The sequence below is a fragment of the Populus alba genome, chromosome 7 (genome assembly GCF_005239225.2).
Source record: "Populus alba chromosome 7, ASM523922v2, whole genome shotgun sequence".
Classification (NCBI taxonomy): Eukaryota; Viridiplantae; Streptophyta; class Magnoliopsida; order Malpighiales; family Salicaceae; genus Populus; species Populus alba.
The window spans coordinates 3019947-3035105 of record NC_133290.1 but is presented as its reverse complement, the minus strand read 5'-3'; the positions used below and the strand labels follow the sequence as shown (position 1 = coordinate 3035105).

General features: G+C 32.7%; 3 protein-coding genes across 4 annotated transcripts; all 3 read left to right on the top strand.

The window, feature by feature from the left end:
- The first annotated feature begins 1412 nt into the window (after positions 1-1412).
- LOC118063179 (COMPASS-like H3K4 histone methylase component WDR5A) lies at positions 1413-3630 on the top strand. Its single transcript, XM_035077136.2, has 2 exons — positions 1413-2234; positions 3115-3630. Exons 1-2 carry the CDS (start codon positions 1572-1574, stop codon positions 3403-3405), a joined length of 954 nt encoding a protein of 317 aa, XP_034933027.1. The 5' UTR covers positions 1413-1571; the 3' UTR covers positions 3406-3630.
- A 2748-nt stretch (positions 3631-6378) lies between these two features.
- LOC118063177 (transcription factor bHLH18) lies at positions 6379-9436 on the top strand. 2 transcript variants are annotated; one of them, XM_035077131.2, is made up of 5 exons: positions 6379-6556; positions 6716-6803; positions 6992-7618; positions 7775-8146; positions 8990-9436. In XM_035077131.2, the coding sequence occupies exons 2-5, from the start codon at positions 6768-6770 to the stop codon at positions 9095-9097; spliced, it is 1143 nt and encodes a 380-aa protein (XP_034933022.1). In that variant the 5' UTR covers positions 6379-6556; positions 6716-6767; the 3' UTR covers positions 9098-9436. The 2 variants fall into 2 exon arrangements, with proteins under 2 accessions (XP_034933022.1, XP_034933023.1); XM_035077132.2 differs by having other exon boundaries at positions 6668-6803.
- Positions 9437-10748: 1312 nt separating this feature from the next.
- LOC118063174 (probable hexokinase-like 2 protein) lies at positions 10749-14359 on the top strand. The gene is made up of 9 exons (XM_035077128.2): positions 10749-11207; positions 11316-11466; positions 11756-11938; positions 12482-12556; positions 12643-12840; positions 12889-12987; positions 13080-13210; positions 13499-13580; positions 13901-14359. Exons 1-9 carry the CDS (start codon positions 10939-10941, stop codon positions 14219-14221), a joined length of 1509 nt encoding a protein of 502 aa, XP_034933019.1. The 5' UTR covers positions 10749-10938; the 3' UTR covers positions 14222-14359.
- The last annotated feature ends 800 nt before the right edge of the window (positions 14360-15159 follow it).

The following is a 15159-nucleotide window of genomic DNA, read 5'->3' as shown; positions in this document are numbered from 1 at the left end:
TCCAAGGCTAGATACTAAATAGTGAGGAAAGACTGGGATGCCTCATTTCATATATATATATATATATATATAATCCTCATTTTCTATTAGCATTGCGTTGATTCAAATGAAGAAAAAAATGTTGTACCGAACCAGGACATGCATTATTTAATATAAAGTAAATTGAGAAAGTGAGTTTCTCTCTCGAATATGAAATCTTTTTTTATTGTGGATTTATTTATTTTTTCCCTATAATCTTGTATGCATTAATTGTAGCTTTTACTGTGATTGATTGCAATCATGACTTCTTTAATATTTAAAGGTCAAAATTAGATGTTTCATTTAAGAGAAAAATATTTTCCATTCACAAAAATTATTCAAATTTGTAATGTTTGATTATCAAACCAATTATTTTAGTGGAAAACTACTCATGAATTTTTAAGAAACTCCATGGTGATCCCCACAGACTGAACATAATTATTCATAATAATTAGATCTCCTTATGAAATAAGAGAGCCACAAATTTTTTAAAAAAACTTTTTACTATCGATTTATATATAAAAAAATATATATTTGCTACATTAACATTTTTATTCTAATTATTGAACTCAAATACAAGAGCAAACGAAGTGTCTTTTTTTCTTGGAACAAAAGAAAGAAATAAAAATAATAAATTTAATTTAATATTTGCCTTCACAATTCACATCACAACAATGAAAAAGGATCACATGGAGAAAGAAGAATCTGGAAAAGAAAACAATGACAAGATAATTATAGACAAAGACAAGTCCTACTAAAATTTCACTGCCAATCTATAAAAGTTTAAAACGTAAGGAGCATCTAGAAAAGAAAAAAAATGATAAGACAAATATAGACAAAGACAAGTCCCCCTAAGATTTATGTTGTTTTTTTAGAATATTTTTTTAATAAAAATATATTAAAATAATATTTTACTCAAATTTATTTTTTCATTTTTAACATCATCATATCAAAATAATTTAAGAACACCTAAAAAACATTCAAAAAAAAATTAAATTTTAAAAAACTTTAAAATAAAAATTTTAAATTAAAAACAAACACTCACTAAAATATTCCTAGTCTATAAAAGTTTAAAAACAAAAAAGTACATGGAAAAGAAAACAATGACAAAGCAATTATGAACTATCTGTCTTTGATTTTTTTTTTTAAATATCTTTTTAATAAAAAAAATATTAAAATAATTATTTTTAATATATTAAAATCATTTAAAAATATCAATATAATATTTTTTTTAATGCAAAAACAATGTTAAAAACACTAAACAAGTCCTGCCAAAGAAACAAACCCTCGCTAAAATGGAATTGAATTGGAATTGACCCAATGATAATATCAATAATACATATCTTTTTCGGATAAACCGTCAAGTATGGTTAACACAATCAAAATAGTGCGCAACCATTTACCGGTTGGTTAGTAATAAAACGTGAGTCCTCCCTCTCTTCCCAAACCATCCTTCGTCTCTGTCGTCAACGTCTGTCCCTCACTCTCTTCGCTAACAGGTAAAGCCCTAAACCCTTTCAAGAGAAAAACCCTCTCAACACAATAAAAACAAAATGCCAGACCCAATTGAGTCCTACAAACCCTACACCCTAACCCAAACCCTACAAGGCCACAAATCCTCCATTTCCTCCGTCAAATTCTCCTCCGACGGCCGTCTCCTCGGGTCCTCCTCCGCTGACAAAACCATCAAAACCTATTCGCTCTCCCCATCTAATCCTCCCACTTCCCCAATCACTCCTCTCCATGACTTCCACGGCCACGAACAAGGCGTCTCCGACCTTGCCTTCTCCTCTGATTCCCGCTTCATTGTCTCTGCCTCCGACGACAAAACCCTCCGCCTCTGGGACGTCACAACTGGGTCCATCATCAAAACCCTTCACGGGCACACCAATTATGTGTTTTGCGTCAGCTTTAACCCAAATTCCAGTATGATTGTTTCGGGTTCTTTTGACGAGACTGTTAGAATTTGGGATGTGAAGAGTGGAAAGTGTTTGAAGGTGTTGCCTGCCCATTCTGATCCAGTTACATGTGTTGATTTTAATAGAGATGGTTCGCTTATTGTGACCAGCAGTTATGATGGCTTGTGTAGGATCTGGGATTCTGGGACTGGTCATTGTATCAAGACTTTGATTGATGATGAAAATCCACCCGTTTCCTTTGTTAAGTTCTCGCCTAATGGAAATTTTATTCTTGTTGGCACTTTGGATAACAATTTGGTATGTCAAAATTCTTCCTTTTTCGTTGTTCTAATCTAATAACTGCTGCTTTTGGAACTTGGGAGATTAGTCTTTGTTTTGGAAATTTCAAACATTTGATTAGTAGTAGCTGTAATGTTTTCTTCCGAAGGATATGTCAATGTCACGAGCTTATACTAGAATTTTCTGCTAATTAGCAGGCTTTCAATTTTATGATATAGAGCCTACTTTTCCTTTCTTTTATGTTTTATCAATCCATATTGATGAATTCATGTTAGTTTCTGTCTAAATGATTTCTCATGGTGGAGCATTTAGCCGGTTTTCATAAAGTTCCTTGCAAATGCAGTTGAAATTGTTGTAGGCATTGTTTTATTTATTCTTTTGTATGGCTGCAGTTCTGCTATCTTGAATAACAGTGTGCAGATAATATATAGCATTGCCATCCTTAACTTTTCACCTCACTTTCTCGTTGTATTTCCATGTTCTGTGCTCTTCAAATGGAATCTTTTGATGTTACGAAGTTGTCCACATCTTGGGATAAGTTCTAGCTTCCGGAGGCTTTGTAAATAATTTTATATGGAAAATATGCTGAGTAAAAATCACTTTAAACCGGGCTCAGTGTTTTTTTTTATTATTATTAAAAATAAAGCTCATAGATGATTCCTGTTCTTCGCAGAATGCGGATTTGAACATATACCTCATGTACATTTATTGTCTTACAATTTACATAAAAGGAAGAATAGTTAGCACATATAATTTTTCATTTGATAGCTTATTGTTCTAGAGAATTCATCATTGTAATTTTATTTTTGAGGGTCCTGTCTTTCTATATCTGGTGGTTTTCATTTCTCTGAGATGGTCGGTTCTTCTCACCTGGATTTGCTATGTGATACACTTGCAGAGGCTTTGGAATTTTTCAACTGGGAAATTTCTGAAGACATACACTGGGCATGCCAATACAAAATACTGTATTTCGCCCGCCTTTTCCATAACAAATGGAATGTACATTGTTGGCGGTTCTGAGGATAATTTTATATACTTGTGGGAGCTTCAAAGCAGGAAAATAGTACAGAAATTGGAAGGTCACACTGATACAGTTATATCAGTAGCATGCCATCCTACCCAGAACATGATCGCATCCGGTGCAATAGGCAGTGACAAGACTGTGAAGATCTGGACTCAGGAAAAATGAGGATTTTTTTTCCTCCGCTAGCAGCCGAGGGAAATGTTTTGCTCGATGGCTGAAGCTTCTGCATTTTCCCAGATCCTTATCCTATTGACATGCTTGTAGTTTTGATTCATTTAACTACTGTTTATGTACTCCGAGTATTTGATGGAACTCAGTTGTTAAAACTTGTTATTTATGTAATTATTGTTAACTCCCTCGACTGTTACCACTTGTGAATTTTAATTGTGAGATATAAGCCCCCAGCAGGTCAACTTGAGATCCGCGACCCGGGGCTTTCCCAGGCCGGGTCAGTGTTAATGGACAGGGTCGGATGACTTCGGTGCTGGGTAGTAATCTTTTCTTACATGTGGAGCCAACAGCAGATGGGATATGCTCCGATCCGATAACCCTTTGAACATCAGAGCTGTTGAACACGCTCATACTTAATGTTTTATTATTATGGAAGAGAGTGTTTTACATTATCTGAGGAGCTGACCGGATTCCGAGTCATCCAAGGCCCCAGCAAACATCAATCAGAAGTCCCGCCCTGTTAACCATTTCATTACAAGTATATACCAATATTCTATTAATTTTTTATCAATATATTAGGCAATAAAATCGTTCCTAAAAAAATATACTCAATTAAATTATAAACTAAAGATTACCATTAAATAAATAAATAAAACATAATTTATATTTTTAAATCACATCTAATATTAATATTTAAAAAAAAAACTCATTGCGATCCTGCTTTTCAAAAATATTTTATGATAGTTTTTATTTTATTTTCAATATTAACATTTCAAAATCATCCAAAAAAAATAAATTAAAAACTTCAATTCAGGCAGCAAACACTTACTCAGCACTTAGCAAAGATAAAAAGAGGATCTGTTTCTTCCTTCCTGGGGCCCTCAAAAGAAGACAAAAACTGTGAGTGGCTTCGTTGGAAACCTTGGGGGGGCCCATTCGCGGGAAATTGAAAAGGCCCCAAAATTTGGTATTTAATTTTATACGTTTTAGAACCTAAGGAATCGGATCCAAAGTATTAAATCATGATTTACATGATTTTGGGAGGTTTGATTGGAACATTTCAACTAGTTGACACATATGGTATCCACATGATATATCTGATCATGAAACCTATTAACAATTAACAGGCGGTTGATTGCCTCGCAATTGTATGATCTACGGACATAGATACATTATAAGATCATGAAATGATACGAATATGGTGACATTACAGTTTTTAAATAATTAGAATATGAATAGTTCACACGAAGGTGCTATGTTGTGGGTCTGGGTCTGATCAAGATTTTTTTAAATTTAATAAAAAAAATTCAAGGTTATAAAGAATTACTAAACTTTGTTATTCAGTGGATTAACCTTAAACAAATTTTATTTGACTTCTCATCAAATCTGAGTTAAAAATTAAATCATGTGTAAATTGATTTGGTATGACCCTGTCAACTTAACTAATTAAAAAACAATTTAGTGAATCGGTAAAAATAAGTTTGGTGATGAAATTAATTGAAAAATCTTTTCAATTCATTTTTTTATTTAATCTAAATTTAAAATTAAATTATATAAAAATTATTTTAATATAATTCAGGTCGGTTCAAATACAACCTTTCAGTCTATATGACTGTTAAAAATACATGAAGAAGAAATTAAGAAAATAAATTGAAAAAAAAAGAAGGGGAATTAAAAAAAATAAATAACCTCGCTGTTTCTACGACCAATGAAGCTACGTTGACTTTCCTAGGATTTTTAGCATACTAAGGTAACATGTGAGGGGAATTTTATTTTTTTTAATCATTGTATATAGTATATAGGAAATTTATTTTAAAAGTAAATAAAAATCAATATAATGAATTGTATAAATATATGAAAGTATAAAATAGAAAAATAAGCATCGTATTATTTATATTTTTTTTACAGTTATGAATGAATTTGATTGTTAAAAAAATTAAATTATCTGTAAAATGATTATAATGATTATGAAAGGATCGATCGTAATTTCATTTCTTATTTTCAATTTTGAATAGTTCTACTCATATTTTTTTAATATATTATTTATTGTAAAAAATAAATAATTTTTAATCTAGAAATATAAAAATAAGCTAAAAACTTATTACGCTTACATTTTTACTTCAAATAACTCTTAAATAAAATATGATAATATCATCAATCTGCATTAATTTTCATGCATTAGTATAAAAAATAATAAATCTGAAATGATTATTGAAAACAAAAAAGTTGAAGTAGGTTATGTTCCATTAAATGTTTGATTTTCTTAAATCATAAAATTTAAAATTATATTTGGGTCAATTTTTTCAAAAAAAAAATTAAAAATTTAACACCAAAATGTATCCTAACTACATCTCATCCCAAATCAAATATTTTTTAAGAAAATATATGTAAGCTTTTACAGAGTGTTTTTGTATATAAAAAATTTTAAATAAATTTTAAAAAATTTATCCATATATCCAATTAAATAAATCAATAATTATTTATACAATAAAAAAAAATATAACGCTCGATAGCTGTCCATCTGAAACTAACCAGTCAAATTATGAAGCGTTATCATCTCTAGTTATAAGGGTGTTCGTATAAAACCCAGCTTTCATCCATCATGGTTATACAAGATAGCACGTTGCCTCCATAAACAGAGCGCCTGGTTTACCTTTTACCTCCCAAGTGCAGAAAACTATTGTTCAAGGCAAGGTCTAATATTGACAGCTCTCTCTCTATATATATGTATATATATATATATATTTAAAAAATAAAAATAAAAACACCCACGGAAGCATTATGTCAAAGGAATTGAAAATTTTCGATAGATGGATTGGATGTCTGATTCAATAAATTAAGTTTATAGCTTTGGGTTGGCAGAGGTGGACAGGAAATATAATCTTTCTTTTCTAATCCCTGTAGATACGATATCTCAACCAATGATCAACTTGGTTTTTGTTAATATAATTTAAGCATCTCCCTCGTCAACAAGATTAGCAGAAGACTGTGTGTAGGCTTCATTTGATTTGAGAAATCAGATGAGGACAAAATTCTCAGGCCTCAGTTTCTTCTTCTAATACCCTCCCCCTTCTTTCTAGTGGAAGTGTTCAGATTAGGTTCATTTCTCAGCTTTTTCAAGCCTTCCGGACCGAGCCTTGATCAGGTGACTAACCCACATCAGATTTTTCTTGTTCTGAAACATCTTCATCTTTGTTTACCACTCTCTCCTTCTCATTTTGATGCGTGTGCCACTCTTTCTTAAATGTTTTTATAGCTGTTCAAGTCGTTGGACTCTAAAGGCTTGACGAACTTGTGTTTTTAGGGCAAGATTTGTGCAGCTCTGTGCATTTTTGTGGAGTAAGAAGCTTACCCTTATGGATATAGCAGCAGGGAAATGGCTTAGTGAGATGGTACGTCATGATCAATGTTAATGCAAGGATATACACCCCTTGCTAGCTAGCTACTGCTAAAACCTAGAGAGATCATTAATTCTAATTGTAGTAGTGCTTGAATTTTCTATTATTTGATGACTTAATTGACAATTACTATTTCATTGATCTGAAAATTTTTGTTTGATTGAGTTATCTGTATGTTGTAGGGCATGGATGATTACAAATTCATCCATCAATGCCATATCAACTCTCTTGCCGAGTTCACCGCACAAGACATGGCAACTACTCTACTGGGAGAAAACCTCCAACGATCTTTCTCTTCCGAGAGTTTCTCCTCGAAACCCAGTTTAATGATGACCGGAAACACCACGATCACCAGTACTTCAAATGGTTCCTCCTCTGAAACGTCTCAGACCAGCATTGAAACACCTGGAAAACAGCAGAGAACTAACAGCTGGAACTCTAGCATCTCCACCCTGCACCAATCGCCAAAACCACCTTCTCCTATTCCTGAAAGTTTTTCTTTCAACACCTCAGCTCCACCACCTACGGCCAGTTCCCAGGAGTTTTACGGAAATCTTGACCGCCTGAGCAAGCCTAAGGATGAGGCTGCATCTCCAATAAACATGAACTTTCAAACTTCAATTTCAAAAGCTGCTTGTGAGAGATCAGAAAGTTATGCCCCAGAGGCTAAGCAAGGGATCAAGAGGCCTTACACAATGACTAGAAGTGCTATGCATGTTCAAGATCACATAATGGCTGAGAGAAAGCGCAGAGAAAAGCTTAGCCAGCAGTTCATAGCTCTTTCAGCCGTCGTTCCAGGTCTTAAAAAGGTGAATAAAAGTTTCAAATTGATAGATAGTACCACAAATACATGCCTTTATTTCTTCGAAGGGAAAATCTAGGATGAGTTAATTGTGAAATATTATAAATCTCGAACCTTGATGGTCAATCTTTAAACCAAGACTGATATACTTCCAATACTTTAGATGGACAAGGCTTCTGTCCTTGAAGGCGCTATGAAGTACATGAAACAACTCCAAGAACAACTGAAACAACTCCAGGATCAGACCAAGACAAAAACCATGGAATCCGTGGTTCTGCTGAAGAAGTCTAAGCTCTCTGTTGATGATGAATGTACTTCATCTGATGAGAACTTTGATGGCCTCCCTGGCTCACCGCTCCCAGAAATTGAAGCAAGAACAACTGATAAGGATGTACTGATTCGGATCCATTGCAAGAACCAGCAAGGAGTTGGGATTAAAATACTAAGCGAGATTGAGAATCTTCATCTATCAGTAGTCAATAGCAGTGTATTGGTATTTGGGAATTCCACTCTTGACGTAACAGTAATTGCCCAGGTAATTTTAAACATACAGCATCTCCCTCTAATTTACGCAATCAACTTGCAAAATTTTAAGCCAGGACACATGATTATGATTTAGATGGATTGATTTTGTGTTTTAAAAATATTTTAAAAAATTTTAATTTTTATATTTTTAGATCATTTTGATGTGTTAATATTAAAAATAATTTTTAAAAATTAAAAAAATATATTATTTTGATATATTTTTAAGTAAAAAGTACTTTAAAAAACAATTATAGTCTCGGTTACACTATTTTAATGAACTTGGATACAATATATAATAGCTTTGGACAATTAAGATATCCAAATTCCTGTGCAATAACCATGTAGAAGTGAGTTCTTCATTACAAATGAGTTCCTCGTAGAAAGCTCGTTATAAAATGACGAGTTTGAGTCAATCTTACCACAATTTATAATTAGTGACATACTTACATCATCATACATGATTGTAACTATTGTCCGAAAGATTTTAAACTCCAACACCGATACAAGAATGGTAAAGTCCTTTCAAATAAATAAATAAATAAAATGATGTAATACTCTTTATTAAATAGCTTAGGACTAAGGTTATATTCAAGATATGAATTTTTTTATATATATATTTTCATTGTTTTAACTTGATGTCATAAATAAATTTTAAAAAATAAAAAATATATTATTTTAATATATTTTCAAGTAAAAAACAGTTTAAAAAATAACAACTACTACAATAACAAATACGCTATGCTCTAAAATTTATAAAAACATAACCTATTAATATCTTTATTTTTCTTATAAAAAAAAAAACAAAATAAAAAAACATCCTAGAGACACTCCTTACACTCCATATCTTGTGCAGATGGACAATGATTTCTCCTTGACAATGAAAGATCTTGTCAAGAAACTAAGACTGGCTTGTTTGAAGCTCTCATGTGCTATAATACCAAGCTCGAGCGTTCAAGCCTGAAGATTTGGCCAGGCCCTCCATTTTTTTCCAAATCTTCTCGGAGAAGCACTGATCCACAGATCTCCCATCCCCTTCATTTGATCGATCTGTATTCTGAATTATAAGGTTGCTATGCCATGGAGGTTCGATTCGCAGCAGGATTTTTCTTCTTGTTTTTTGCGTGTTGACCACGTTCAATTACCCACATCCTGTGCAAAGAATCCACACGGCCTCTCTGAAACCTGCCGAGAAATTGGTTTCTGTAATTGTTGTTATGTCTTGGAAACCTCAGTTTTATTTTATATCTTTTTTATTTTATCAATTTTGGACATCACACAGCGTATCATTCTTAAATAAACTCTTTTTAGTTAAATTGTTTTTGAATAATTGGAATTGCTATAGTGTTGTGATTTATAAATTATGGTCTTGATTTCTCATTAAAAAATAGTTAAATTTTCAATGTATTTCTATTTCTTTCTTTCTTTTATGAAAAGCTTCCTCTTTTTATATATAGACATATTTTTCTAATTTTTATCAAAAACTAAAAATGGAGGAGAAGATAAAAAGGGATGAGATGTTCTTTCTGTTATTGAATAACCTCTTGTTTTGCATAAAGTATTTTTCAAGAAATAAACATTTCAAAATTCGATCAACAAAAATTATTTTTTCCACACAACATTTGATCTGTTCTAATTTGTTGGGAATTTTTTTCTTTGTAGCTATTATTTCAAAATAGTTATTAACATTTATATACAGCTTAACCATTTTAATCATATTTCAGTAATATAAAAATTAATTTCCACAACCACCGTCATCATATTTTGCTAATGTAACTATTAAAACAATTAATATTTTTTATTATTATCGTCATCACTACTCCACCGTCATCAAACATTATTATTAATATAATTATCATTGCAATCACAATCATTATCACTTTATAACTATCATCCAACACAACAATGTCATATCATAACCATCAATATTAAAATAAAGTTATTATTGCTATCATCACTATTATCACCCTAATATTTTAACTATCAATATTATTATTACTATATTCTCCCGTCTTGTTATCACCATTACATGATTATCAATGAATAGTAACTATTTTATTTTTATAAAAATTATTATTTGTTTTGAATTAACATATTTTTATTTAAAATTAATGTTACAATAAAGATTATTATTGTTGTCATTAATAATGCTATCACCCTACTATTTCTACCTTCAATACTATTGTCACTATTTTCTCTCATTATCACCGCAGCATGATTATCAATGGATAATAACTATTTTATTTTTATAAAATTTATTATGTGTTAACATTATCTTCTCAATATACATAACTAACCGTTCAAAAAGTAATTTATACTTTAATCATATGTGAAAATGTTTTTGTTCACATAATAAAGACTTCATGTTGACAAATAGTTTAATCGATTTAATAATATAATCTTAACAAATTGAATGCCACACATCAAATTATAAACATTTTTTCCAAATTTTTTTCTTCTCCTTTGAAGGACTGTAAAATGACTGAACTTTTTGGTTGATTCATTAAGAGTGGCCCAAATCCATCACCAAGCATGCGCCAAGGAAATGTGGATTAGACTCAGCAAGAAATCCCACTAAACACATCCAGTGAACTTGGGCTTCAGCCGTAAAAAGGAATGTAGCGACAACAAAAAACCACTCAGTCGCTGTAATCATCCACGTTACTCGTTCCTCCCTGCATGAAAAACGGGTTGCAGTTAATTCTTGATGCTGTTCCCATCCTCGTGAAACGAAGCTGTCACGAGGCCAACCCTGTAGATTCAATCTGACGAAAATAAAACGTTTTGAAAGACAATTGAGGAGAAATGAGGAAGGAAGCGGCGGTGTTGGCAACAGTGACAACAGTGGCAGTCGTAGCTGTATTGGTGAGGCAAAACTCAAGAAAAAAACAAAGACAATGGAAGCAAATACAGCGCATTTTGCGTAAATTTGCAAGGGAATCTGCCACTCCTGTACCCAAACTTTGGGAAGTGGCTAATGCATTGGTTTCTGACATGCAAGCATCGCTTGTTTCTCAGGAGGAAACTAGTACCCTCAACATGCTTGTTTCCTATGCTGCCTCACTACCTAAAGGGTACAAGCAATTTTCTTCTCTTCTTCTTCTTTTGGGTTTACTTGCTCGATCTTATTACACGATATTGCTGACGTTGTTAACATTGTTTTGATGAAATCTTGTGATAAGGGATGAGAAGGGGCTGTGTTATGGGTTGAATTTGCGAGGAACCAATTTTTTAATTTTATGTGCTCGACTTGGAGGGAGAAATGAGCCTATTTCTGATTTATATAGGAAGGAAATTTCCATACCCCCCAATGTGTTGTCTGGTACCTCTCAGGTATGCTTAAGCTTTGGAATGATAGATGTATTCATGCTTTGATTTAAAAGCAATTTCCAACAAGTATATTCCTTCCACCTTTCGTTTTGTTTTAGAGTACTTGTTTCTACATTGGAAACTTAAAACATGGATATGGAATATGGATACTCAAAACACTTCAATTAAATATATAAAAATAAATAAAGAAATAAACACCCAATTTTTTAAGATGAAAAACAGTTTAATAATCTATTGCAGTTGCTTCCACAATCTTGAAACCTGTTGAACAATGAACTTTCTTGTCCTTTAGGTTTTATTCGACTACATTGCTGTGGAGCTAGCAAAGTTCGTTTCAGAACATCCCCCAGATGATACTCTTGATGCGCCAGAAAGGGAAAAGAAACTGGGCTTCACTGTGTCATATCTGGTGGATCAAGCTGCAGCTACCTCCGGCTCTGCTATTAAATGGAAGAGCTTCTCAGCTAATGACACAGTTGAGTTTGCCTATCCCTTTTTCGCCAAGTAATTTCATTTGATAAGCCAAATGCAAACACTTTGTTTTCTTTTCTCCGTATAAAATGCAACATCTGAAATCTTAACAGCCGGTTCATGATGATGAACTCTTCTATTTTAATCAGACAGATGAAAAAAAATTGAAGGTGGGGAATAAGTTATGATATTTCAAAAATTTAGAGACCATGAGTGTCTACTACTAGGTTAAGTTTGGATAGAAAAGACACAGATACCTGTAATAACTTTGGTGGAGTGAGTTTTTATTCTTTCAAAACAAAAGGTACGAGACATATTCTCTCGGTCTCCATTATTTCCGGGGTTTTTTTTTTCTCGAGACAGTAACCAGATGCTCCCTTAAATATAATCATATGCTACAACTAAACTATTGTCTAAGGATTGATAAAGTCCACGTTATGTCATCTTATTAGAGGGATTTTTAACTAATTGTCCAGTTCAAGGGATGTTATGTCAGTGGTCTTTTTGTTAATTTTACCAAATATCTCGGATTTATGTATGAACTCAGGTTGAGAAAGCATTGGTCAATGATATCAATCGAGCTTTGGAGGAACATGGTCTCAAGTTCCGTGTTTTTTCACTGGTATGCTGCTATATACGTAGCTTTATCAGTTAAAATTAAGAATAATTGTGCAAAATTAAGGATATTTCTCACCTCTTCCTGAGCAGGTTGATGATACTGTAGGAAATTTGGTTGGAGGTAGATACTATAACAACGGCATTGTGGCTTCTGTAACTCTAGCCATGGGTTCAAATGCTGCTTATGTTGAACCAAATGAAGCAGTTCCTAAATGGCAAGGGCCACTGCCATCATCCAATTTGGGCGAGTTGGCAAGTATTGAATTAAGATTATCGATACTAATTTATGCAAGTGAAATGCAAACTTGAGGTGAGTACTGTGCTTAATTTTCACAGGTTATCAACTCGGAATGGGGAAACTTCAATTGCTCAAACCTTCCAGTGACTGAATTTGATTCTAGTTTAGATTCAGAAAGCTCAAACCCTGGTTGCAGGGTATGGTAACTCATGTATTTCATGTCTCCATATTAAATAAATAGTTAAGATAAGGTAGTTAACATTTGTTTCCAAGTCTTCTTATGTCTCAGATCTTCGAGAAGCTTACTTCAGCCATGTACCTGGGAGAAATTGTTAGAAGAGTCTTGCTGAAGATGGCCCAGGAAACAGCACTCTTCGGAGACGTCGTCCCTCCAAAACTAGCTACTCCATACCAACTAAGGTATGGAAGCAATATTTAGAACCTATCTAGATGTGCACAGTTTGTAAGCAACTGCATCAAATTGCTGTCTTGTTGAACTTCTCTTACTCTTGTCGATAGTCTAAGAACAATGATGAGACTCTAGGTAAAGTTATATATAGCGCCTTTAAAATTGAAGCTTGGTTTCAATCCCTATACTTCAAAATCATGCTTCGACTGCTCTCAAGATCTGTCTACAACATTATTGATCCATTCCTTTCACAACTGCATGGTTTTGCTATATAGTAAAAATACATATATCTTGAACAGGTCACCTGACATGGCTGCCATGCATCAAGATACATCAGAGGATCATAGTGTGGTTGGTGAGAAGCTGGAGGAAAATCTTGGGGTAAGGTTCCTCTAACACGTCCAGCTAACATCAAACATTGAAACAAAGCTTAAGCCTGTTGCCTTTCTTCCTTTCGAACTTCGGAGCATGAATTCAGAATCAAAGTCCTGCCTTCGGAAGTTTACTGTACCAATAATATCTCACCATTAACCATTTAATCATTGGTTTTCCTCTTACTTAAAGCTTTGAATCCAGGTAGAAACATGCTGATTATACAATGACACGAAATATATATATATTTCCTAATCGCTGCTGTATATTTCACTTCAAGGTTAGAAGTTGTACACTAATTAGCATCAGTACTATTTTCTTGATAGCAGATCACAAATTCTACTCCAATGGTAAGGGAGGTAGTGGCTGAGGTTTGTGATATCGTTGCGGAACGCGGTGCCCGTCTTGCTGGAGCTGGCATTGTGGGAATCATAAAAAAGCTTGGAAGGATTGAAAGCAGAAAAAGTGTAGTAACTGTGGAAGGTGGGCTTTATGAGCATTATAGAGTGTTTAGAAACTATCTCCATAGCAGTGTCTGGGAGATGCTGGGCAGTGACCATTCAGATAATGTAGTAATTGAACATTCTCATGGTGGTTCTGGAGCCGGAGCTGTCTTCTTAGCTGCTTGCCAAAACACAAAACCTTCTTGATTCCTAGCTCATACCTGGATTTACGAAATTACAAGGTGTTCTGGATTGTCCTTGCGTACTTTCAGTTTTTATAATTTCCAATTAAGTTAATTATATATTTGAATCCATCATTATTACTTTTTTACTTATGAAATTTAATTTCTAATATGGTCGGTCTAACAAGTTCCTTCAATTTACCATTAATTCTCAGCTAGCGGTGTATAGTAAGAATCAAGTATTCGAATATGAAATATGTATATTATGATACGGATATCTTGATGTGTCAAAAAAAAATTAAAAAAATAAGCTGTTTAGATAATAATAAGAATACCTACTTCATAAAAATTAAAAAGGAATACAATCAGTCAATTTTATAAGAAATAGTAAAATTACTACTTAGTTAGAATTAAATAACAATAATAAGAATGTTAAAATCACTCATTTTGAATTTTTTTAAATAACATTCATCAACTATAAGTGTGTGTGATTGAATTTATGTAAATAAAGTATTCAAAAGTATTGGATATGCACTAGCCTCGGTGCCCGCACTTCATTACAGGGCCATAGTATTTTGTATTTTTGGTAAAAGATAATGTTGAGATACTGAAATGAGGTAAAAAAAAAACAAGAAGAGATAAAAAATTTGTCATGAAAAATCTATAACTAGGGTAAGTAGGGTAAGTAAGGCTAACCTAAGATATTCTACCAAACTCATGGTTCAAATCATGATATTAGAATAACTCGATAAAACAATAAAGAGAATTATAAAATAATTTTTTAAAACAAAAAGTGTTAACTTTACAAACACGTGACCTGGGTCAATAGACTTAAAGCACCCAATATAGACAAATCATATTGAAAGAAGTTTAATTTTTAATTAATCAAATATTAAATGATGGAATTGAAAAAAAATTAATTACACAAAAGAATTACAAAAATAGTAATTAAAATAATGAAGA